The sequence below is a fragment of the Ammodytes marinus genome (assembly GCF_949987685.1).
Source record: "Ammodytes marinus genome assembly, chromosome: 12".
Lineage (NCBI taxonomy): Eukaryota > Metazoa > Chordata > Actinopteri > Uranoscopiformes > Ammodytidae > Ammodytes > Ammodytes marinus.
Genome location: NC_137216.1, coordinates 12,813,635 through 12,840,624, shown reverse-complemented (window position 1 = coordinate 12,840,624; position 26,990 = coordinate 12,813,635). Strand labels below are relative to the sequence as shown.

General features: G+C 40.4%; 1 protein-coding gene across 4 annotated transcripts; it reads left to right on the top strand.

Annotated features, from left to right (window-relative positions):
- The first annotated feature begins 501 nt into the window (after positions 1 to 501).
- lims2 (LIM and senescent cell antigen-like domains 2) lies at positions 502 to 26,890 on the top strand. 4 transcript variants are annotated; one of them, XM_080038305.1, is made up of 11 exons: positions 502 to 519; positions 2,215 to 2,408; positions 17,674 to 17,833; positions 18,749 to 18,815; positions 18,969 to 19,089; positions 19,323 to 19,472; positions 20,278 to 20,428; positions 21,919 to 22,011; positions 22,954 to 23,002; positions 23,239 to 23,314; positions 25,149 to 26,890. In XM_080038305.1, the coding sequence occupies exons 2-11, from the start codon at positions 2,380 to 2,382 to the stop codon at positions 25,261 to 25,263; spliced, it is 1,011 nt and encodes a 336-aa protein (XP_079894431.1). In that variant the 5' UTR covers positions 502 to 519; positions 2,215 to 2,379; the 3' UTR covers positions 25,264 to 26,890. The 4 variants fall into 4 exon arrangements, with proteins under 4 accessions (XP_079894431.1, XP_079894430.1, XP_079894432.1 ...); XM_080038304.1 differs by lacking the exons at positions 502 to 519; positions 2,215 to 2,408 and adding an exon at positions 8,148 to 8,417; XM_080038306.1 differs by lacking the exons at positions 502 to 519; positions 2,215 to 2,408; positions 25,149 to 26,890 and adding exons at positions 13,468 to 13,906; positions 23,725 to 25,106.
- Positions 26,891 to 26,990: the final 100 nt, after the last annotated feature.

Below are 26,990 nucleotides of genomic sequence, written 5' to 3'. Positions count from 1 at the left end.
TTTTCCTTTAACTTGGCATTCCGCCTTTCATTTCATTCATCATTTGTGATTAGAATCTTTGCGTATAGGCTACATTGATATTTTAAACAAAAATCACAGTCATACCATTAGTTAATTCACATATATCTTGCTAAATTAGGTCTACTTGAAGCATAGAGGTTTTGCAGATATTTAATATGACAAAGTGAATCAGGATGAACACAAATACATCAAAAAAGGGTTGCAATATAAATGCAGCCGTGTTAATATTTCTCCTTCATGTTTTCCTACTTGTAAATCCCTGATTTTATCACTGGACATATCTGTTTCAATCTCAGTCTGTTTGTGGTGTGAATTCCCATGCCCATAGTTTCTCTGTAGTATTGCATTTTTTTCTCTCTCTATGGAAATCCTAGTAAAGTCCCTCTTGAAGGAGGGAAGGGGGTGTTGGGGCTCTCCTTTTAAGGAAATATATGTGGTTTCTGATGTCATGAAGCAGTCAGGGGAGGAATCAACAAATAGCTGCCACTGGAATGAAAGGTAAACATCTGTTCTTACCTCCCTGGGGAGCAGCACTGTAAATAACACTGCTGTGATGCATTACTTCCTTAGACTAGCCTAGCCTACTCTCTGCTATTAATTTAATCAACTATCATTATCCTTTTACTGGATTTGCAGAGACGTGCACGAAAGTAGGCTATATAGCCTAGTAGGTTTTGGTAGGCTACTGTGTTAACATGTCAGACATTTTGCATTCACTATCTAAACTTCTTGGTTCTTTCACCCATATTAAACTTCCATATAGCTTCCGGTGGCCAGAAAATGACATTCCATAGGTTATTTCCTGCACCGATTATTCATATGGGCTAGGCCTTACTGCTATTAGACTACAGAGGAGGCAAGAGCATCAGCCCACATCAAGCTAATAACAAACACACGTCTTTATATAGGCTACAGTCTATGGTTTAATCCGTTGACACGAACACACCCCGAGCCCGCACTGATCGCAGGTCGGGTGTTGCCGTTTTCTGGACGTGGGGCGAAATAGTAGTTTTCCAGCGGTGGAGGTTCGCGGACTAGACTGAGCGACAAGCTACCACAGACACTCAGACAAATCCTTTGCTCTTCAAAATAAGAGCGCAGATTTGGCTCAATTAATGTGTGTTTGTCCACAGTCCACAGTAGTAGGCTACCTGCTCCAAAACATGTTTGGAGTGGACCATGGACACACTGCAGTTATTATGTGTGTTCCTGAATATTTATAGTGGGCCTCAGTCCTTTTGAGGAATTACTCCCTTTACTGCATCCCTAAAAACCTATTCAGACCATAGATAGTGGTTCAGACAGCATAGACTTCTATGATCTTCAGTGAGGCCAACAGAAGTGGCATACAAAATGTGGCATTGATTAGGTAATTAGTTTTATACATATACATATTTTTGTTTGTGTTTTATGTTGTTATTGCAGTTAACAGTTTTAAAATTAGGCATTAAGGGGGCGCCCTTAGCTCAGTTGGTAGGGCGTCCCCCCCATGGGCCTCGGCCAGCAGCGGACCCGGGTTTGATTCAAGCCCGCGGTCGTTCTCTGCATGTTCAACTCTGTCTCTACACTATCAATAAAGCATAAAAATGCAAAAAAATAATCTTAAAAAAATAAAAAATAATTAGGCATTAAGCCTATGAAAGAAACTAGGCCTATATAGCCTAAATCACCTCAAACAAAAAGTGTTAATAACTGCTATTGCCCGAAAGTACACTTCCTGTGTGTGAAGGAGACCTGTCAGACATAAGAACTAAATAGAAAAACGTCCAGGTAGCCTATAGGATTTTTATTGCTTATATAGGAGTAAGATAATAATAATAAGCCTAGTAAAAAACATTATTGTGTTTAAAAGAAATGGGGGGGAGGAGGCGTAATTGTAGTCATAGTAAATCAAATATTTCTGAGATGGAGAGATAGATTAATTGAGGTTGTAACCACATATCCAGTCTAACTAAACAGGTTAAGTTTTGTCTTACAGTCTTGATAGGCTATGTTATCTTTGTAAACATGGGTCACTTAGCCTAAAGCAGCCTAGTTCTAACCAGAATTAAAATAAAAAATCTCTTAAGAAGAGTTTATACGTCTCTATAATTTTTATTTAATTTTCATTCACATTTTTTATGTAATTTCGTTTTTTATTTACTTTGGAAGCTTTTGTTTTTAAGACAATAGCTTTACTTTGAAAATCTTTAGGTGGAAAGGCCTCTCTCTGTTGAGTCTGCCTTGACGGTTGGTGACGGAGGGGAGGCCTGTGTACGCCATTCTGCTCTCCAACCGCCACATCTCAGACTGGACAACATCTGGACGTCTCCGGCTCAAGTCAGACAACCCTCGTCTGGTCCGGGAGAGAGCGGCACGATGCTCGGCGTTACTGAAATGACGAATGGGTAAGTAAAAAGTTTCAAGTGATTTTTATCTAAAAGAGAAGTTTGCCTCATAAGTTGGAAAGTTGACAGTTTCTGGGTGGAAAAGGGAGAAGAGGGAAAAAACGCAGCCCCGGTATTGTTCCATTCTCTCATGGTTAATTTAGTCATGATACATTCATTAACAACTTGTCAGGTTGTTGCTTCCGTTCACATACACCAATTGAGAAAATAGCTTTTATCACGGAAAGTACAACTACGTAATGTGTGGTGTACAGTAGCCTAGCTAATGTGCTTTATGTGTAAAAGCTACAATCTCAACTTGGTCACTCGAGCTGCTCGCTAGCGCCCTCTCGACATAAACTAGAATATTTTCAGAGGTCCCTTTTTAATTGTTGTTGATTTTTTTTTATTGTTTGTGCTACGGCAGAGAACCCGTCCAGTTGAAGTGTGGGTCAGTTAAAGTGACACATTTCCACAATGGAGTTAGGTTTGAAATTCTCTTCTCCGTCGAGTGTATAGCGGTACCTGTCTGTCACAATAAAGTTACCCTACCTTATTTCCCAGATAGTAGGCGTTATCCCGTCTTATTAACCGCACGTGTGTCTTACAGCACGAATTGCAGGTCTGAATATAATTTTTCGTTAATTAATGATGATTATTGTTACTAGCAGTGCAGCAAACTCAATATGGTTGACTTCAACATCAGTTTAGACATGTTACATGTTACATTGGAGAAACTGTGTGCCAAGAGAGAGATGTTCAGAGCCAAGATCAATATATTTTATATTCTCCCCTGATATTTTTGCTGTCTTTATATTTCCATTTTTTTTGACAACTTCCTCGAAAGTAAGTCATTGATTTATTTAGATTTTTTTTCTGGCATCATTTCCACTGCCAGTCATTTGACATAAGCCACACAATTGTAAAAAAAAACAACAACAAAAAACACACAGACGAAGAATCCTCTAATCCAGCTGAAATAGCTTTAGGGACGACCTACACTCACACATAATAGAGATGAGTGAGAGATGCACGGTTTGGTGGCAGGGAGAAATACACTACAAAGACATAAAGAGGAAGGACGTCTTTACATTTTCTGCAGATCAACCTCCTCCCTGCACAGGAATGTCTACACTTTACTCACTGGACAGTAGTTGCTGCTTCCCAAACCACTTCCTGTCCATCTATTCCCCGGGGACTGCTATATTCAGAGGAGCATTTCTTTCCACTAGTGTGAATGCTGCTGTGTTGCACAGTTGAATTATGGCCTGCCTCTGGGATGAATCTGCCTTCTATAAAGCACTGTGTGAACACTGAAAGCTGTGAGAGGTCCAGTCTTTTAAAGGCTAGATAGATGCTTGCTGCATTCCCAACGCATTACATTTTTCATCTGATTCCACACTGTGTTGATACAACTGGAGCTTAGGAGCGTGTGCTGCACTGGCTCCAGTGTGGATGTGTCCTTGTTTGGAAGAGCGGTGTGAACTTGTGTGATGTGTGGGATATGGACTGTGTGTGCGTGTGTGTGTGTGTGTACTGACTTGATGTGTGTGTGTGATGCGATGGAGTGTGACTGTGAAACATTTAAAGCAACTCACAAAAACTGTAGCTTTTTGATACATTGAATAATTTCTTATTACTTTTTTCGAATAGTGAGTTTCTTTTGTAAATGTGGTTGTTATTCTGACTCTGAAAGTCTTGTCGTATCAGTGGTAGAGTTGCTGCAGTTAAGAGTTATTTTCTTTAAGCCAATGCAGAAGGAAGTATGGATCAACAGGCTGTGAAATGAGTCCTCTTCCTCCATACTGTTTGTGTGTAAAGTCAATTTAAAATAGTAATGTCCCGCTACTTTAAGTTATACTCATGGCTTAAATTCCTGTGCCTGAAATTTGTGGGAAATAACAGGACATTTAAAAGATTTTAACTTTCCAAAATAATACTGGCTTTATGTACAGTTTGTTTGTTTTCAGGCTAGAGGTTGACCGATATGGGCCGAAAATGCCATTAATGGTCCGGTCCTTCTCTATTTCAGGCCTTCCTGTCAGTTTATCAACATGCACTTGATTCTTATTGCAGATTTTTTAAATTTCTATTATTATTTATATACCGGTTTTGCCCACTGCCCATATGCTGAAATCCCCATTTACCTTCCAATACATTCTGTGTTTCAGTGTTGTACAGTATTAACACAGTTTTTGTTTTGCATCAGCCACTTTAAAGAGTTTTGCCAACAATATTTATATTATTTTGTTGTTAAGTTAACAAAACAAACGATTGAGAAAGAGTCAGATATTTTTTCCTCCTACTGTAATTGCAGTGTCTGGCAGATTTTCAAGGCACACCCATGGTTATGATGGGTTTATCCACCACACACACTGCCAGTGTCAGTGAGGTCAGTGGGTTAGTTTTTTGGCTTTCTCCTCCTCTGTAGAAGCTGGAGAAACACTTAAACATGGGAGGTCTATGAGAACTGACAACTGGATTATCCATTCAGTCAGGTCAATGACGGCTCTCTTCACCTCCTCACACCTCTTTTAGTCCTTCCTCCTCTTCTCTACACCTCCTTTGATCTCCCTCTTTCTCCCCTCACCCCTTGAGATAGATGTTTGTGTCGGGCTTTACATCCACCCCTCTCTCTCAAACCTATACTAAAAGACTAACACACACACACACACACACACACACACGCACACGCACACGCACACACACAAGCCACACAGCAAACAGGAAGTGATGTGGCCATGCAAGTTGAGATAACGGCACTAGGAGTGTTTGCAGTAACAGCAAAGGGACTTCAGAAACAATTTGAATATCCTCACTGCAGTTTGACACCAAACGTTGTTGGTAAGATGAATTTTTGATTCACCGCTGTTATAACTGTAATACTTAATTGTTATAACATCAGCAGCATGGCTCCATTACTTGCTTCATGGTAAATGTATTTGAGCTGTTTAAGTATGTATTGACAAACACCTCGGTTCACTTTTGAATATTGTTTAGTCAGTGATGTCTTGTGGCTCAGCATTAGGAGGAATGTTGTGAATTGTCTTGTTTGCATACTTCATCTTATGTGTGTGATGCCAAACTTCCTATTCATTTAACTGAATGATAAAAAGGGTCCTACTATGGAAAATATAGAGACATAGCAAAGGAACCCTCAAAATACATTCTAGAAGAATGTATAACACGTGTCATTAAACTACAAACAACTAGTTACGAAATAGTGTTGACTTTAGGTCTTGTCGGTTTTGAAAAATGCTTGGTAAGTTGCTGATTTCAGGACATAAAAGGAATCCTGCATCCAGCAGTGTAGTGCGTATGGTAATACATTTTATTCATCACAGTTTCTTCGGTTTGCAATGTTGAGGTTAGAGATTAAAAGTTGTGTGTAGTGTCAGTTTGGTCCACACGGTGGCAATACACTCCTGTGGAAAAGAGGTTGGTGCTGTGGCTCTCAGGAAATGTCTGTGTGTGTGTGTGTGTGTGTGTGTGTGTGTGTGTGTGTGTGTGTGTGTGTGTGTGTGTGTGTGTGTGTGTGTGTGTGTGTGTGTGTGTGTGTGTGTGTGTGTGTGTGTGTGTGTGTGTGTGTGTGTGTGTGTGTGTGTGTGTGTGTGTGTGTGTGTGTGTGTGTGTGTGTGTGTGTGTGTGATGAGTCATTGTGACAGGCTTCTGAAAAGACTGCTCCATCTGCAAATTCATACCAGAACAAAACTGTGGCTGTACGCAACCTCAATCCAAAACACAGTATTAGCTGGCATTGATCACACTGCCTAATCCAGAGCAGACTAAAAAACATTCATTTTGAAATTTACATCTAGATTTTACTTTCATGACCGTTTACCAGTGTTTCAATTGTAAGGGAAATCCATATGGACTGGACTGTAGGGAGTTGAGCTCAGACATAAAGCCTGAAACCATCATGATTCATCATGCATGTTAGGATATGGAGCTGATATTGACGTCTACGAGTCTAGTTTGTGTGTGTGTGTGTGTGTGTGTGTGTAAATGGTAAATGGACTTGACTTATATAGCGCTTTCTAGCCAATTTTCTCAGCCCCAAAGCGCTTTACATGTGTGTGTGTGTGTGTGTGTGTGTGTGTGTGTGTGTGTGTGTGCGCGCCTTTGTCAAACACGTGGAATGCCAAACAGGTCAAGGCAAGCTGCTGCAGGTGAATCTGCATTCATAAAGCACGCAACTGTCTGTACGCATAACGTGTCTTGTCAGTCCACAGCTACTCAAACGTGAATTATCTATAAAGACAGTTACAGGTGTTGACTAATTATTACACAAATAATAAAGGCAGTTAAGAGAAATGACAGCAAGTCCGTAGTTTGCGTGTTGCGTTTACTGGCCATTCTGCCTCAGCTCACTTCATGTCTGTTTCTTCTTTGGCTGCTAGTTGACGGTGTGTGTATGGTTTCAAGTCCTCCAACCAATCCCGTCCCTGCATCTACAACGTCACAGCTTCTTGTATTTTAATTGCGAGGGTCAACTCACAGGCTGGAACACTATGCATCTGCTTGCTGTGTTTTCTGTCTGTTAGGGAAGATCTCTTGTTCCCACATAACATTGCGATGAATTATTCATAGATTGACATTTCTCCCCCTTTTTTCAATAGTTTGTTGTTTCTGCTTGCTGGGAAGAAAGCTCAAGTCAAATTGAAGAGCAGTGTCCGTTTGAAAATATTTCTCCATAATGGGTGGCATTGTTCCATATATAGTGCAGCTTTACTGAGCCTGTATGTTTCCCACCCTGCCAAACAAGCGGCTGTTTGGAATGTGGTACCCTTGCGAAGGGTCTAGAACACAGTTATTATGCCCGTAATTCAAACATTGGCATATCAGGTTATTTAAGCAGAACTTCCACATTGTAAAAATTACATGAAATCATTATTATGTTAGATATTTTTCTAAATTAAAAAGATGCAATGTGCACATGCAATGATATTATGTTGATGCATATACTGTATGCTAGTTCTTAAGTAAAAAGGAGACTGCAGTATACGGAAATGTTTATGGATGCTGTGTCAGGAGACAGATATTTTTCTAACAGATCACTTCTGGATGCGTTACGAAGTTGATCAAGCCTTTTAAAATGAACAGAAGTGTTCCTCGAGATAATTTGATAAGTTTATGAAACAGTTCAATTTTCCCTCTGATGATCATGAATGACCTGTAGCAGCAAAATGAAATTTTGAGAAAAAACAAAACAATCTCACAATTTTACGGATGTTATTTGCGAAACTACTACTTTTTGCGCTGTGCATCAACATAGTTATTCCACATTCCACTGTGAGACATCCAATACCAGTCTGGTTCTGAGGCGGACCTCAAATGATCAGCATCTCTATATTTCACAAAACCACCTATCAATACTAACATTAACAGCCTGCCATGGTATAACTGTGTGGGGAATATAACTTTTGTCTTTGCCTTGTGTCGTTGTTGGTATAGGGTCTCTCTTGTGTGTCTCTGGCTTTTCTTTCTTTTTAAACAGAGGAATGAGCAGCACGAGAGAAGTGGGAGGTAAACAGAGTCCGGGGGAAAAGGCCGGAAAGGTCAATGCCTCCCTCTTCTCATCCAGCGTCTCTTTCTCCTTTTTCTCTGAGACATTCTTCCTCTACCTGCTGCAGGAGGAGGAGGAGCAAGGAACGCTTGATAGGTGTGCTGGCTGTGAAACCACACCTCTCTATATGGCCTTCCTCAAGGGAGGAAGACCTGGAGGTGTGATTGAGAGAGAGAGAGAGACAGAGAGAGAGAGAGAGATAAGGAGAGCAAGAGCGGCACAAGACTTAATCTTTTAATTTGGTTTGAACATTAACACTCACACGCTTTGTTCGTACGTGGACCGTGTGTTCGCTGCAGACGAGGGGTAGGAAGGAAGGAAGGAAAGGAGGGAGAGAGAGAGAGAGAGAGAGAAGAAGGGGAGATGAACTCTTTGAGGCTGAAAGAGTTGTCAAACTCCGACTTGTACAGGCGAAGACAGGACAGACCAGACAGCTATGGCAGTCAGGCTGGGGACAGCCTCAGGTGAGTCTACCTTTGCGATGCTCTTTCCTGCTTAATGACTAGCTATGGATTCTTTCTCAGAAATGTGGATTCAGTTCTATGATGACTGTGCTGATGCTTTACTCACATTAAATCCTGTGTTGTCTCGTTGATATTCTGCCCGCCACCACTGAGAGTGTATACTGCAGAATTAAAAGTCGTATATGCAGCACAGCAGCCCTGGTAAATTGTTTTAAACGGCTTCATATATAAACTTCAGAATAAGGAAATGGATAGAATGTCAAGCATCCCCATAAGCTGCCTAGAAAACTGCAGCCATTTTTTTTCATTTCCTGTGTCATATTTCACAACAAATAGTCAGTGGAGGTGTAAGGCTAACTCATGCTTCATTCCTTCTCCATTTCCACAGGTAGGTTGTTAGGTTTCTCTATAGGTTTAGAAAACTATTGGATGTGAACTTTGAATGTTGACCTATTGTGGTGTGGTGTTGTCTCTTGGGTTGGTTATCAGCTTTTTAAATCGTTTGCTGGAGCTTAACGACACCATCCTGCCTCGTGTAATGAATCAGAGTGTGTGTTGCTACAGGAACAGCAATTGCCAAATAACCTTTGAAGAAAAAGTGCTTTTCTGTGTATTGACATGAACAGATACGGTGAGATGTGGGAGAGTATTTGATCAGTAAATACTGCAGCGGATGGCTGAATTCCTCTTAGTTGTGCCAGCAGCAGCAGCAGCAGGCATCGGCTTTTGCAATAGTTTATTCACGATACAATAACATTATGGATGACAATATATACAGTATTTGAGGAATGTGGTGAAAAAGAGGGTGCTCTCTGAGACGTGTTCTCCAGCCAAACCAAAGAGACCCGGTTCCTTGCTTTGTTTCAGAGGGGTTCTTTTATATTGTACAAAAACGTCATAAACTTCTTCTTCTTACCTGGAGTAAATATACTGGTATACATCTCAGTCTCATAAGCAACTTTGATTGCTGTATTTGCGTGAGCACGGAGATGGTCTGCATCAAAGCATTTCTAGTTTCCTTCTACAGTAAGTTGCATCAGTAAATAACAAGTCAGAGTTAAACCCCAAATGGAGCAGACACCAAGCATGTGAGAGGGGGACACAACAGTAACACAGAGGCCAACTGGGAAATTCTGCCGCAAGCCTTATACAGTCATTTGTAATACCTAGAATATTTTTTTATTTATCAAATGCTTTACCGTTAATTAGACTTCAGAATTGTGCAGTCTTACGTTGCTAAACATGAAAACAATTGTGGTATAAAATAAAAGCAGAAATAGGTCCATAAAGCATCTGCTTTCTTCCCACTTTGTCGCAGCATTGTCATTAAGAGTCAACAACACAACATGGTTAAGATAAGTGTTATTATGCAAAACCAGGCCTAGTCATGTCCAACAGGTGTCCCTTTGGAAAAATGTGACTAAAAACTAATCTAATCAGCAACATTGTAGGAGTACATTATGTGGTTTAAATTACCTGGGAACCCACATTTTTACAAGTGACATTTGGGGGAAAAAATGGCAGATTACTTAATGTATAAGGAAAATGCATATAACCTGTTGCTGTTATCTTTGGGTCTGTCTGTCTGTATGTGTTCCCGAGTGTCCTGTTGTTAAGTATTACCGGACCGTTGATAGTGCAGGCCAAAATGGGCGTTGAGAGCAAAATGTTCAAAACAAAGGAAATGTTAGTCATGAATTATGTTTGCGCAGTCACTGAATCAGTTTGTTTATGTGTGTGTGTGTAAACTCTCTGTGCCTTGCCACAGGAAAAATTATTTTGCTCAAGCGGCCCTCATGTCTGTGTTGCCATGGTTGCTGTTGACACAGTGTGTAAGAGTGAGTGGTGGTGCTTTAGGGAGGTGAGTCAGGGGTTGTTGCTTGGGTCTGAAAAGTTTCTAAATGTAGTGTGCAAAAACAGGTCTGTTCAGACAACCGTTAGACATTTAGAACCAATTTAACAGAAATGTTCTCTAGTTTAATTATTTGGACAAAACAATTATCACGATAGAAAATTGGAACATTTTCATATTGACTCAGTTCTTTGCAATGTCCCTGAGTGAAGATTTTTAACGTAATCTGTAACCTCAGGCAGACTCTGCAGATTTATTACTCTTTGGTTTCCCTGGCTGACTCATGCTAAATATTTTATAGCCTACTCCATTCTTGCTAGATGGAGAAACAGATGGAGAAATGTAATAGTTAGTGTGTTTTTGGACACCTAAAGAGGTCCTTTCATTGTAACAGTATACTGTGTATCCTACCCCCTATATCACATTTTTGGCATGGGCAACCTGACCTTTGACCTTTAATGACCCCATAAAGGAAGCTTCAAAACCCTATCCTACAGAGGAGACACACCAAAAGACACTTAATCAACTGCTGACAGTTGCTGTAGCCATTTTTAAGCTCAGGTCGACATTCACATCCCCACTCCCATTCTCTAGCTCTTGCTCTCTCTTTCTCATGCATTGAAAAATTTATTTTTGCCAAAATTTTGTATATTCCTCGATCTAATGTGAAAAATTTAAGAAATCTACTACTACAAGTGTGAAAAGTGTATCTTTCATTTGGATTGATAAATGTGCCTTTCTCTTTTCAAATGTTTAGCCTCATGCAATTCACTCCCAAATTTAAATAATTAGAAGGATTTTGTTGATTTGGGTTTACAGGGGCTTTAATTATGACAATCTAATACAGTGTGATCACCACATGTATCGGCTCCATAATGGTCAAATTTGACATTTGTGGGTCAATGAAATTGAGCAACTGAGCAGGTTTCATGTTTTATCCCTTCACAACAACACTACCAAATCCATTCTCAACCTGTGTCTACAATGCCTCAGGGGCCAACAACTGAAACACTCTTTTCTAGTGTAGTGTTTGTGAAAATATGTATTTAAAACCTTAATAATGTCCAATCAGGTTTAACTTAGCCTGATTATACAAATATGAACGACGCACACTGTGACGGTAATCCAGACATCCAGCCACAGAGCTGAGACTGAGTAGTTGTTGACTTCTCATTTGAGGGTGGAACATACTGTAAGATGGCAGCCACTGTAATCAGGAGGAAAGATTACGTGTGTTTCCTTTCCAGCACCCACCCCTCTGTCCATTGTACCACGGTCACTCAACACTGGTTCCCACTGGATAACATTCCCAGCAGATTCCCAGCTAAGGACAGGTGACTTTCAAGCAGTCGTTATTCTGTTTTTGGAAAGGCTCTTAAAGCTTTAGATAGATGGTGCCTGGTCGAATATTTGACTCATAGTGTCATTCTTTAGAACCCAGACAGAATAGTTTAAAATAGGGTTTAAAAGAGGTAGGTTGTTCATAGCCTTACATTTGAAACACTATACATTACACCACTGCTTTCGAACAGTCTTGTAACAAAAACAAAAGAAAAAGTACTTTAGAAACAAAACAAAAGATGGATTCTAAAGAAGAAAATGTGACTCTGTATGGTACATACAGTTAAGCAGCCCGCGAGGTAAAGTTGGCCTCCACTATGTATACAAACTCTCTTTCACATACACACAGGCACAAAACAGCAGCTGCCAGGACCTAGTTTGGAGTTCAGGCTTCACTGGGTGTCTATTTGTAGAATGATGGAGTCATGTTGTAGAAGACTGTTTTACTCAAGGGCTCAATGACATGTAACACGCACACACACACACACACACACACACACACACATACACACACACACTCTCACACACACACACACACACACACACACTGTATAGTGTACATGTCTAGAACATTTGTATTCATTGCACATTCACTATAGTTTTGCAGGATGAACACAGCATCTGGAATCCAATGGAGAGTCAAACATGTTTGTCTCACTGGAGTATATTTCCGGAGCTGGCTTTATGTTGTTTTGATGGTTTGGGAAGTGGTCATTAATTTGAGATGCCAGTTGAGTTTAACCACTTAAAGAGCTTTTTTCATTTAGACACGGATTTATGGGTTGAAAAGGAATGTTTAGGTTTGGACCAATATGGGAGTTCTAAGGACTCTTAACTTGTTTTCTAATTGCAGCTGTTTAAACCGATATTGAAGCCGCTGGTTTACCGAAAACCATCCGTTTCTTTCCACTATGTCCTAAGTTTTAATCCTGCCAGAAGAAAATAAGCAGCCCATAAACAATCACATGACATGGTTTACCAGTATGGGGGTTAGAGTTTATTTGGAAATAGTGAATGTGAAGTAGGGCCAAGACCAAACCAACCGTGCAACTGGAATATTCTGCACTACAGCCCATCAGTTCAGATTCACACCCCAACCACTGTCGCATTGATCACTTACCACTTTCAAAATGGAAGTCAACTAAACTGCATTGTTGCCTCTTATATCAGCGGGTTGGCACTGATGAGACAATATCTGCCTCCAATTTCAGCCCCCGCATTTCTGTCTAAACACTCTGATGCTTGATTTCTCGCTCCAGTGCAACTGAAATAAACGGTAATTTGTTATCTGTCATGTTGGTATCCCACTACTTCAGCTACTACCCCGTCTTCCTGTGCAACATTCCCACTTTGCGCAATACTGATTCGGAGCCAGAAAGCTGAGAGTTCCAGCTGAACACATGCAGATTGACAGTGTTGGTGGACATTAACCATACACTGTGAATATCAGGTGTGCAAAACGTTTTAAAAAAAAGAAGATTCAGCTAAGAAAAACTATAGTGAATGTGCAATGAATACAAATGTTCTAGACATGTACACTATACAGTGTGTGTGTGTGAGTGTGTGTGTGTGTGTGTGTGTGTGTGTGTGTGTGTGTGTGTGTGTGTGTGTGTGTGTGTGTGTGTGTGTTGTAACGGCACACTGACCTCTGTCTGGACAGGCGTCAGGTTGGGCTCTTTATTTTCAGTAACCTGCCTAAGAATAGACAGCCAGTGTGACAGGAAGAGAGACTCAGTGTCTGTGTGTGTGTGTGTGTGTGTGTGTGTGTGTGTGTGTGTGTGTGAGAGAGAGAGAGAGAGAGAGAGAGAAGAGAGAGTTGATGTTGGAATGGGAGTAAGAGAGGGAGTGTGTGAGAGACAGAGAGGGAGAGTACTCCCAGCGCAGTCGGATCACTGTTACGGTCTCCTCCTTGCCATAGCGGATTACAGCTGTCACTGCTCACTGGACTGCCGCTCCCATTACTGGAAACTTTACACCGAACTAGCACTGAGGATTTCTATTGGAGTGTTTTCTTTTTGGTTTGTTTTTTACTTTTAATACAGGTGTTAGGGCAGACTTTAGCCGTTAGTTTGGAAGCGTTGTAGGTGAACATGGAGATTAATGGCCGTGCCCTGCCTCCGTCAATACCTGAGGATGGAGAAATCCCGGACCATCTTCTTCATGCCGATACGAACGGTTACCACCAGAGGCATCAAGATGGGGACGGGGGAGAGGCAGAGGTCCCCGTGTCCAAGACCCAGAGACGAAAGAGCGACGTCAAAGTCTATAAGGAGTTTTGTGATTTTTATGCTCGCTTGTAAGTAGTACACAGTGGTTAAAGCGTGCTAGTTTAGTTATAGACCAAATTAAAGGTTTGCCAATTATGAATTCTGCCCTGACACATTTATAAAGCCATACGTAGTGAATGGGTTTTTATTGATATAACTTGTATACATGAGAAATCCTTCTAGTGTGGTGTGAAGACATTTTACTCGGCAGCCAGTGAAACCTTCCCCCAACCTCTTTAATGGTGCTGCCCAAACCCACCAGAAAGTATAGCGTTGGTATGGCTTTAACATGATGTTTTTTTGTGTTACATTCTGAGGGAAACACCTTCACTTTCAGACGTCATGCAGAAACCCACACTCAATAAAGGCAAACTTTAATGAGTATGGGTTAATACTTTTGATTTCCTGATTTTTTTTTTGTGAAGGCTGTGATTGTTGGACACTACTAACTTGCCATCCCAGGTTAAGAATAATACATTTTGGTGACTGTGATGCCAATTAAACCGTGCAAGAAAAAGGGTTGTGTGTGTGTGTGTGTGTGTGTGTGTGTGTGTGTGTGTGTGTGTGTGTGTGTGTGTGTGTGTGTGTGTGTGTGTGTGTGTGTGTGTGAGTGTGTGTGTGTGTGTGTGAGAGAGTTAAGGAATTCGGGTCTGCATATACACTGGCATGGTATTAGCTCTGTATGCTCTGAGCTTACCGAAGTGTTACAGAATGTAAGGAATTCTGATATCCTAGTAGCTGGGTTTACCATCCAGTATATTTGCCGAGGCTGGCTTACGTGCCTCCTCCATGTTTGCGCAGGTTTTAGCTCTGAGCGCTACAGGAGGGAGGACAGGACGGGCTATCTTTGTGCCAAGGGGGTTGTTGTGATGCAAAGTAGAATATGCCAACCGCCTGGCATTCCAAGTATGTGTGGATGAGGGACAGGAAGGCTAAATATACGTACTGTATTCCTGACTGACCTGGCCTCGTCACAGGCTGCAGGAAAACATGAACGTAGGGTCACCCACAGGTTTGTAAAGGGACATTTCGGAAACCTGGAGTTTTTCTTGTAGACAAATGTGGGTGTGTGTCGTAAGAGGTGGGACAAGCAATCAGCAACCATTATTGGGTGACTGTAAGATGAAAGGATAAGCTGAGAGTCATGGAGACTTGAAAGCCCCCATGTGTGGTATCTGAAAATGTGTGACTTTAGTGACTCCCTAATCAATATGATTTGCATGTACATCGCTGTACACAAACAACTGTCATAGCAATGTCACAAGCAAAGTCAGCATATTCAGATGTGTACAGAACACTGACAAGAACAGATCGATTGTAAAGAAGACACTCAAAGGCACGCAGAGTAAATTTTTCACAGCTGTACTTGAACAGATGTGTACATTTTGGTCCACTCCATTATAAAGGTTCAAAGAAGTGCTGTGATTTTTTTTAAGGTGCAACATTTGTACCGAGTCAGTCTAAAACTAAAAGTACCGTTTCTCAAGTCAGTAATATTGGTGCACAGTTTGGTGCGCCTGGATGATGCAGGGGGAGAAATCACTTTGCCTGGGTCAGTGTATGAAGGCGTTACCGTTGGCTTGACAACATGGCCTTGGCAGTTGGCCAGAAGTTGGCGAGGGGATCATGTCCTGCAACACTAATGAAACCCTGAGACTATTAGGTCTGTCCACACTGATTTCTTCCGTCCATATTAAATATTTAAGTGTAGGGCTTTTCCAGCAATAAGGACAGTGAGAATTGGCCATTGCACTCAGCTAATGAAGAAACCATTTAAGGTTTTACTCCTACAACTGCTTTTAGGCTTGTCTTTGACTCACACAGGGTTCTAGAGGCAGATAGGAGGGTGGAAATGCCTAAGGGATGTATCACTTCCTCCCATAAAACCTTTTGGACAGGGCAGGGCGTGTGTGATACCAGGCCGGACAGGGCACATAGAACAATATGTATTTGAGTTAGTGAGGAGTGGACCCAAGATGAAAGATGTGCTTATTCAGTAAAGTAAAAAAAACAAAAGGGTATGCCATGCTATCCCCTTTTTGTGGTGCAGATTCGTAAAGACATTTTGTGTACTGAGATATACATTGTTAAAACGATGAGCAGTTAAGAGCGAAGCCCAAACTAATTATTAGGGGTGAGCAGTCTGTCTGGGAGTTTGGGGAATTCTTGTTAATTTTTAAGTGGATTTAACTAAGTTAATGTGAGCAGATGGCATCACTCTATAAAAATCTCACCCAGTCTTGTTCGTGTGTTGGTGTGTTGCCTGGATACACTTTGGTATTCTGACCTTTCAAACAAAGAAGAGGGGCCAGGATGGTCCCACCTTTTTTTTTATCTTCCTTTCCCTTTTTTCTCTTTTACAATCTTTGTTTTGCAACATGTTGCCGTTTACTTTCTGTTGTTTTGAGTATTAAGCATGTGTTGTGCATCAGCATTGTCGATAAATTGGATGTTGCAATTTTGGACACTGGCTGCTCGGAATAGTTTAATAATTTTTTGGCCTCGGCTATCCTTATCGTGAAAGGAATCATCATGTTTTAATAATCCAAGGTTCAGCCTTAGCATAAATCTGTAATAGAAGTAGGGCTTGGCCAGGCGATGTGTTGATATTTAAACAATCACATGATAGAGAATTGTCCACTGTTACAGATTTTGCCCAATCACATTCATCCATAACTCACAAATTAAAAGAAGACAAAAAATGTCTAATACTCTCTTCTAACATAAGTGAATTATAAAGCTTCCAACATCTACAGTACTTTTAACTAAAGAACACATGTGATTATGTGAAAAAAAGGGCATAAGTAGATACCTTTTTAAGAAGCGCTGGGGCAGGTTTTTGGCGACAGTGTCTCGAGTGTAAAAAAAAAAATTAGCCTAAGGCCCTTGTCCAATTAATATGCTACAGTGATTTTTTGGAGAGTGGCAGTAAAATAATTCGGGTTGTTAAATGAAAGGGCAGGATTGGCTTCATACGTATGTCATAGTAGCTCTGCGCCTCACATCTGCCTAGACCAGACAAGTGTCTTTTGGCACTAGTGTCTTGCATGATGTTGACCCATAGCTGTGCATGCAAACACATCCCCTTACAGATGCACTGCTGAAACAGTGCAGTGAGTTGAACAAACGGTAACTTCAGCTTGTCTCTCAAAAGAAAACATATAGGTTTCCTACCTCATTGATCACCACACCCTGATAAGCAGAGCCAAAATAAACCTAGAACAAAGATATTGTGCTCGTCACATTTTCCACTCTCTCCTTTCTCCTTGGATTAAGTACCTCTTCCAGCTGTTTTCATGCAAAACATGGGAGAGATGTTCAAATATTGGTGTTAGGTGAATCCTGACACGACCCTGATTAGTTTCCAAAGTACATTCTTTTGAGTCAATTGATATTCCTAAATAAATATGACAGAGGAAATTAGGGATATCGATATATACTGTACATAAACGATTATAAAAGATATGATCGCTGCTGCATTTAAGCAATGGTTGAGACATTTCACGTTGAATTTAGGTTTTCCAAGTTGAAAGAAAAGTTGAAGAAATGCACCTCTTTAGAAATTTTGAATTAAAGAAAAAATTATACCAGTAATATTGATACAAACAGGAAAATACATTTGAGTGAATTATCCTTAATATGAATACTGTGAATGTATTATTACTATAAAAGGATTTTGCATGTAGACTTTTTATTTTAATTATTATTTTTCTTTTTTTTGCGTAAATAGTGACTATGTTACTATGTTAGTGTTCTATGATTTATTTATTATTTGTGATATTTTTTCTCTTCTCAGCAACATGGCCAATGCTCTGGCCAATGCCATGTGTGAGCGCTGCAAGAGCGGCTTTGCCCCGGCAGAGAAGATAGTGAACAGCAACGGGGAGCTTTACCATGAGCAGTGCTTCGTGTGCGCCCAGTGTTTCCAGCAGTTCCCTGAGGGACTCTTCTATGAGGTAACGCTTTTGGCCTTACTATTGTCTTTTAAGTGGGACTTTCACCATCCAATGAAAGATGCATGACACAGTAGCTTACAGGTTTAAACACAGCTAGAGGGCAATGGATTACAACAACAGTTTGCGGTTAACATTAAAAGCAGACAGATCAATAGGCTCTTGAGATGTATGGATCTGTTGCTCTGAATACAGACGTTTCAGTGAAAATATTAATGTGACCGTGGAAGCACTTGTCTTTTCTTAAAATACTTTTCAGATGGCCATAATGAGTCAATTAACAGTTAGATCACTGTTCAGTGTAAGGCTGTTTTAGTGCACATTCCTCAGACAGAGAGTCTTAACACATGGTTTTGTTGAGGTAAATAAAGACGGGTGAGCACAAACCTAATGCAACATTGAATTCTTTAAAGCTCATTTCCAGTAGATTGTGTGCTCTCCAGCCCAGACCAGACCATAGGTCCAGACACAAGGCCAGTGTTTTCTCCGCCAGGCCCCAAGGACCCTGATGCTCCTCTGTTTAGTCAGTTTATCAAAGAGAAGAGGTGTCTCTAATGCTGCGATCAATATAAACGTCAAAGCCAAAGGCAGGACATCGACTTTTGATTCCCTGTAAATAGTTTAGTCTGAATGTGGCTTCTTCCCATTTTTTGAGCAGAAATAGCGTGCATTTGTTGTTGTTGTAAATACTTATTTATTTATGTACAGTATGAATTTGTACAGTATGTGATGTGTGGTTCAGCCCAGCCTGGAGGGCTCAATTAAACCTTTCCTGATCTTTCCCCCTTTGCTTTCTTACTTTGCTTTATTTCTCCTTCTCTTTTAATACATCAGTTAGTGTTGCGGTATTATATTGTGTGAGTGTACGACTGATTGCTCTATGTCATTGTGCACTAATTGTTTGAATTCTGTTGACAGTTTGAAGGCAGGAAATACTGTGAGCATGACTTCCAGATGCTGTTTGCTCCCTGCTGCCACCAGTGTGGTAAGTACAGGAACTGCAGTAACACATACTAAATACCAATCCATCTGTTTCACTGTTTACCCTGTACACAGTCTATGCCCTTAAACAATAATTATCCATGTTGCTCTTTGCTCACAAACATGTTCTCCATACAATCCTTTGATCTTCTCCTAGGTGAGTTCATCATTGGCCGTGTGATCAAGGCTATGAACAACAGTTGGCATCCAGACTGCTTCTGCTGTGATATCTGCCAGGCTGTGCTCGCTGATGTTGGATTTGTGAAGAATGCTGGAAGGTCAGTTCCTCTACAAACTGTGCGCCATCGTCCCACTGGTCATAGTTCTTTAGTCATATTAGAAAAATGTCTACTGGATAAAGATTTGATGCCGTATTAGCCTATGTCTCTCCAACTTTTATGCTACTGTGCCTTAAAAATGTGGTGGAAATATTTAAGCTGAGGAAGTCTAATGTTTTGCATTATGAGTTTTTAAGTTTCCTTCTCTCATCTGTCCCTCACTCTCCCATAAGGCACCTGTGTCGTCCGTGTCACAACCGCGAGAAAGCTCGGGGCCTCGGCAAGTACATCTGTCAGAAGTGCCACGCCATAATTGAGGAACAGCCTCTCCTGTTCAAGAATGACCCGTACCACCCTGATCACTTCAACTGCAACAACTGCGGGTAAATATGCACAGGCACACACACACACACACACGCACACGCGCGCACACACACACAAACCTGGCCCCACTGTGTCAGTCTCACAAATCACTCCGAGTGTGAAGGGCACTGGGAAGGCAGCAGATGGTTGGGTGCAAGCTGTGTCAGGCCTGAAAACGCCTCAGCCTTAGTGATAGGGATATTTAAATGCCATGCAAGACTCGCCCAATATTTTGGATTTTGCCATGATGCTGCCAAAATATTGCATGCTTTAGGATCCAGTGGCTTGAATATACAGTATATGAGGCTCATTTGCAAAAACAAAAATCACCTAATTCACATTATTTATTTATTTTCTATGTTTGCTTATTTGTGTGCAGTCCACGGAATAGCAGTCAAAATGGTGTTGGTTTATTCAGTTTTAGAATGGTGTTTTATCTTCTTTTTTTCGCAAAAGAATACTTCACGTTTAGATGAGACTCGTCATCCATTATTATTTTTCATAAATTTTTTTTGCAAGTTTACCGATAAAATCTCAATGAAAGCCTCTCCGATATCCAACAAAATATTAATGCATCATCCTTGCAGACTTCTAACAATAGTAATCAACACATGATGGACAAGAGTCTGCTCTCTGCTGGACAAACTATGTAATTGTTATTGTATGAACTCATAGCAATAATGTTTCAAAAAATACTTAACTTTACTGTTTGAATAACCGTAGAATATGTTTAAGTGGGTTACTGTTGAATGGTCACAAGTTTTGCTTTTTCAATATGGAGTCAAAGCAGAGCTAATCTTGTTTCATTTACCCCTATCTGTGCAGTAAGGAGCTGACAGCTGATGCCAGGGAGCTGAAGGGTGAGCTCTACTGTCTGCCCTGCCATGACAAGATGGGTGTTCCCATCTGCGGGGCCTGCAGGAGACCCATTGAGGGCCGTGTGGTCAACGCCATGGGAAAACAGTGGCATGTGGAGGTGCGATGAGAAACTGAACAAAGCAACAAAACGGAATAATGAATGTTTATTTGTTTGCTGATAATGTGGTTCCATATCTTTTTACATTTCAAATGTCTAAATGTCGATGTTGTGTTTAAAATTATTTGAACTCTGCTTTCTATACAGAAACACAACAAGGACCAATTTTTTTTAGAATAGTGCTTTAATGGATTTCATGCAGAAATGCAATTTTCTCTGAATTGTTCACACTGAAAGTAACTACAGTAGTCCTTCAAGAGTACATATCTGTGGCATTTTATGCTCTTTCTTGTTTGATTTTTCATTCACGTGTGCCATCAGTGACTCTTTTACTTTTACCAGCTTTGTCTCCACAGTTATGTCCAGTGTCATTCCTCTGTCTCTCTGTTCATTTCCACCACCTACATTTAATCTTTTCTTCTGTCTATTCGCTTTTTTTGGCCATTTTCCTGACTTTCCCTCCTCCACACGTAGCACCACGTGTGCACTGTGTGCGAGCGCCCTTTTCAGGGCCACCCATTTTATGAGCGGGGTGGCCGTGCCTATTGTGAGAGGCACTTTGACATGGTGAGGGGATTATGAATTGGCCTGGCGTTGACTGCTGCCCCGTGTCTCCCCTCTCCCTGCCTCCACACAGGGGTTACACTAATATATACGTTCTGTCAGTCTGTCTGTCTGTCCAACACATCGGTCCAGAGCTGTTATCTTGACACATACCTACTACACCTACATAAAGTTTTGTATATTATAATAATATAATATTGCACTAGATTTTATAATAGTATTGCTTTGAATAAACTGTAACTCAAAGACAGCTGCCTAAAATAGAAACAGTAATTCAAACTTAATATTGCCTATCTTATTTTATTATCTAAGATTACGATACATAACTGAATCCTACTCATTTTGGCTTTGCAGTTTCCAGTCAGTCTGAAGATAAATCCTGTAGACACATAGCAGCAACACATTTAGGATTAAGGGTCTCTAAAGAATATAATATTTTATCTGATGATAAATAATGCTCTGTCAGAGGCTTTTTATAGACTACAAGAATACAATTATGTAAAGTCTGTTCTTTGAGGCATATAAATGGTTGAAAAAACTGGCTTGTAAAACCATCCATCAAATTCACGTTGGCTTTTAAAAGTCCATATAATATGTATATATATAGAGTATATACATGCTCTGTCAGACTCATGCTGTTCTTATTCTGAGACAAATGAGGGGGTCCTCATTCGGTGTTATTTGAGAGGGCTCAAGTGAGCATTATCAAAAAATAGTGTACTTCCCCACATTAATGTATATCACTTCCTACCATTACTTCCTCACATTCTATTTGTAGCATTAGTACAAGCTGTTTGGACGCAGTAACAGGACATCTGGTCTGAACTGATCTGGTTTTGTGGCCTGACCTGCTGCCTGAATGTGATAGTGTACTGACTGATGGCTGTGCTAACCATTATGTGCTTGGCTGTGGGTTTTGTTTGCAGCATTTTGTGTGTGCTAAGTGTGAGAAACCCTTCCTTGGACACCGTCACTACGAGCGAAAGGGCCTGGCCTACTGTGAAACACACTATAACCAGGTAACATTCAACGGTATTTGGAATATTTGAGTTAGACAAACAAATAGAGATTGAAACATGTTTTGCCAGTCCCCTCCTCTGCCTCCATTTATAGTATGCAGGTCACCAACAACAACTCTCACCCTGCGTTCCGAATCGCATACTTTCTACTATATAGCATGTAGAAAAAAGATTTAGGATGTCCCGATTCTTGTGGCCAGATTTAGGATGGTTAGAAGTACCCGGATGTCCTACTTCATCCAGTCAAGATTGTTAGTGTTGAAAACTGCATCCTATCTGGGCGATTCTGACCCACCATCCGGTGCGCACTTGGAAGTGACGTAACATCGACGAAGCCTCCATATGAAAACAAACGGGGATGCGCCGGATATAAAAGCAAGAGGCAAGATCAAGGCGCAATGTTATGATGAAATACAAGAGTAGATGTATGTACCAATAGTATGCTTACTGCATTCTAACTAGATTATTTTTATCGTCGGATGTAGTATGTAGAATAGAAAAAAGAAAGAGTATGCGATTTGGAACGCAGGGTCAGTTTGACTACAAAACAGCATCTATATTTTTGATCTAACTTCTGAGTAAAGAGGTCATTAATAAGCCTGTATGAATGCATATGAATGCACAATTGGTCTAAACTTTAAATCCAAACAACATGTGGAAGACTTGATTTGAAAAAAGAAATCAGATATACAAAAAAAAGGAGAAAAAAATTGTTTCAGAAAAGGCATGTTCAAGCCATAATCAAAACGGCAAGTGCTGCATTGTGTTGCATAATTTCATAATTTTGTATATTTTTATTTATTGAGTTTCACATATATTGCAAACATTAACATTTTAACAAAGACAATGAGTATATTATCCCCAACCCCTGGCAATTTCATCATTCATAAGACATGTCACTGCATCACTCACTCTCTGTTTGTCTCCCCTCGTCACACTCAGCTGTTTGGAGATGTTTGCTACCACTGCAATCGTGTCATCGAAGGAGATGGTGAGAAACCTTCCTTTGATTATAAATACAGTACATAATGCTTTGTAAGTGGATGGAACACCTATGTTATTATGTTAACATAATAGTTTTAACTTTTACTTATCTGTTCTATCTATTTGTTATAGATTTTTCCCTTAAATTTCAGACCGAACCAAAGCCAACAAACTTGAGTCGTATGATCTGGAAAAGTCAAACAGTGACTCATGTGATGTTGTTTTTTTCCATTTTCTTTCCAGTGGTGTCTGCCCTCAACAAGGCTTGGTGTGTCAACTGTTTCGCCTGCTCCACTTGCAACACCAAGCTCACCCTCAAGTAAGAAATACACATTGTAACCTTGGTCATTCACTCATTTGGTATTAGTTATATTTAGGAATAAGTGAATTGGCCCAGCTCTCTCTCTTTCTATTTCGCAACTGCCCTGACAGTTTGCTGCTCCTAACTGCCTGTGTTTCAAACCTGTTTATTCTGGATCTTTTTTTGCCACCCTACTCTTTTAATCCTGTTTCTCCGTGGGCTTGTTTCTCCAACTCTCCTCTCTATCCCCTCATCTTCTCCTATACTTCTCTTGTTCTACTTTTCCTTCCTCTGCCCTCTCTCCAACCTCCTCCTACCATGTTCTTTTTTCATCCCTCTTTCCTTGCCTCGTCTGTGTCTTTCTCCCCATCCTCTTGCCATCTCTCTCTCCCTCCCTCCCTTTCTCCCTCCCTCCCTCGCTTTGCCAGGGAAAAGTTTGTGGAGGTGGATCTGAAGCCGGTGTGTAAGCACTGCTACGAGCGCCTGCCGGACGACATGAAGCGCCGGCTGGCCAAGCGCGAACGCGACTCAAAAGACAAGAAGAAGAAATTGATACCCATGTGTCTGTGATCCTCTCTTTCTCCTTTCCACTCACTTCCACTCTTCTTTCTTTGGTCAGTTTCCATCACCCTTCACCATTTCTGTTTCTATTCTTTTGCTGTTTCCTTCAAATCGCATGTCAAACACGCTCCGTGCAACTTTTATTCCTCATATCACTTATACTTATAGTTTATCTGCCTTTAATGAGAAGTCGGTGAACATGTACAGACTGAAGCTATTTGAGCTCACACTAGTTTCAGTGCATGGCCAGTTTCTTCTCAGCAAGTAACACATCTCAGGATTAGTAAGGATTACTCTGGTAACTCCTGCTATGCAAACATAAAAATCAGCTCAGTCACATGATGAAGGGAATGCTATGCTTCTGTGCTGGTCTGGGTGTAATAGGTAGGCTGTGGCATTAACCGATTCTGGCAGCTTTCTGGCTACAGCGCTGGAAGTGACAAGGTCCTGCAGGGTTCTACACGTGTCCTGGTCCAGCCAGCGATGATCTGCTTTGGGAGGGAATGTCAGGGCAGCGGCTCGGACGGAAAGGTTTAGGGAGCTTGCCAGTGTTAGTGGAATTAAAGGCGTTAAATACAGAAAACAACCATCAAGCACTCGTTGTACCTCCACCAAGGCTTCACAATTTGTTATGTAAAGATATGTATGCATGTGGATCTACACATGTATATGCTATACAGTATATATAAAAAATGCTCAAACATTATTTTTTTTAAAAAGCCTTGTAAAATATGCCCCTGTAACCAGGTCTGCAAAAACACAAATTACTTGATCTAACTTTCCCCCAATTGCCCTTATATTTGATGAAAAGTCGACATCCTGGCAGCCTAGAGGTAGAAACGAATACCACATTAGAGCAATGTCCCTGATTTGATTCTGGTAGGGCACATCATCCATCTCTCCACCCTTATTTAATTCCATGTGTCCTGTATTTGTCAATTATGGCTAAAAGGCCGAAAAATAAATAAATTGACAAGATGTCCAGCTATGAGAAATTGATAAGTTATATAACTAGCAAATAAACAAAAAGAAAACAGACAAAAGTACAATTCCTTTTCAGGTGGTAGTAAAACTGATAATAAATGAAAATTCTCATCCAAGATATTATTATTTTTATTTATTTTTTCATAACATATGCATGTCCGCATTTCAGTTTACAGTTTGTTGCAGTAGTGGTTTGTAAAGATATGTATTAGATGTATGTGTTCTAAAGTGTATACAGTAGCATAGCATTGGCTCAGGTATGTAAGTACTTGGACTGTATGACATCTAACTTTCCTTTCCTCCACAGGAACAAGTTTGTGGAGTTTGACATGAAACCAGTGTGTAAGAAGTGCTACGAAAAATTCCCTCTGGAACTGAAGAAGAGGCTGAAGAAGCTGTCCGAAACCGTCGCACGGAAGTAAACGCACGGTTGAGCAGCTGGAGGGAGCGAGGGAAAAAAATATGAGGTGGCCAATATGCAAGCCACATTTCCAGAATTGACAATCTTATAGCATTTGTGCTGTTTCTGTTACTTGGTATGCTGAGCTTAGATTGGTTATATTAGTGGAATAATCCACTTTTTGTCCATTTTGAGTTTGCCGAAGATTATATCATCAGCCTGAAACTGACTTCTTTGTTAGTCATTTAACATGAACCTGTTCAGTGCCTTTGGCCTCAAATACCCCTGTGTATTTTTCACATGCTTGCCTTATTTCACTACATATATTTATCCCCAACACAGATAATGATGGTCCTGTATTTCAAAATGACATATGAGCAGTTGTGTTGACAGGCTGTTTAACTGCTCGCCAACTTGTCTCATGATGCCAAACCATGTGTCCTCTCAGTTACAACCATGTTACTGGTACTCTTGTACAATAATGGAGTAAACCCAAAGAAAACGGAGGAAAATACAGTGTTATTGAATATGTAATATCTAATATTTCCTGTTTCCTGCCAACATCTATTATTTTATGTGTTATTAACATGCATTTATTTTAATATAATGCTGAATAAGTTTGTTTAGCTCTAAAAAGCTCATTTTTGCATCTGCATTTTATTGAAATCATACTGTAGCCTCGTCAATGCTAGTGCTGGACTCAACCATCAGATCTCCTTGTTATGTGCTTTGCATTTCATGTGTTAAAAAATCTGTATGAAAACAGGTATTTACACTGAGCCACCAATTTATTAGGATTCCTTGTACACTCCAATACAACCGCCCTGAAATACATCAAAGTTAAAAATATAGAAAATGCATCAGTGAAAGAATGTTAGAAACTAATTTCAAAGTAATGAAGTCCCACTCAACACCATAACTACATCTTTGAAATGACTGTAGAGTTGAAGCAACACCTCTGGCAGGCTGTCAGCAAATCCTGAACAAAAAAAACTTTGCAGTAAAAGGATTTATTGCATGGCAACTGGTGGCTGTGCGCGTGTGTGTGGGACAACATGATGGCTTGTGGCATGTGCAAGGACCGGATGTAGGAGTAATATTAGATGTTAGAACATGTGTCTCTGCCGTTTGTAATCCAGAGAAAGTGATCATCTTAGTGAGGTGTAAGACTTTCTTTGTGGCTCAGACCCTCTTAGGAAAAAGGTCCAAATGTTGTGAATGAGAGAGAATAATTCCCATTCTGAAAATGTTTCACTTAAGCAGTGTTTTATCATGCATAGTAGTTTAATAGAGAACACATTCCACTATTTTAAATACTAAGCCTATGTTACTCTGACTGTCATGTCCTATGCCACAGCATTTCTCATTTCCTGGAGAACTGTCCCCTGCACTGTTTGTTGTGAAGCAGAACTTCAGCTCCTCTAGAAATAGTCCAGTGGATAGTTTTATTTTATAGCTTACACCTGGGTTACTGAATTGACTCCACACAGCAAACACTGCTCTTATACATTACACTACTTACAAGGCTTGTCAAAAGACAATATGTATTCATGTAAACACCAAAGTGCATGTCCTAGACGTCAATGTTTTTTTCAGGAAGTCTAAAATAATTCTGAAACTCATTTGAATAAACATGTACGTCAATGCGACCAGTGTGCGTGTCTGATTTGATCTACAAATCCCCTTTGTGTTACCTGGCATGGCTATTTTAGGATTCACAGGTGTAATTTAATTACACCCAGAAGTGTG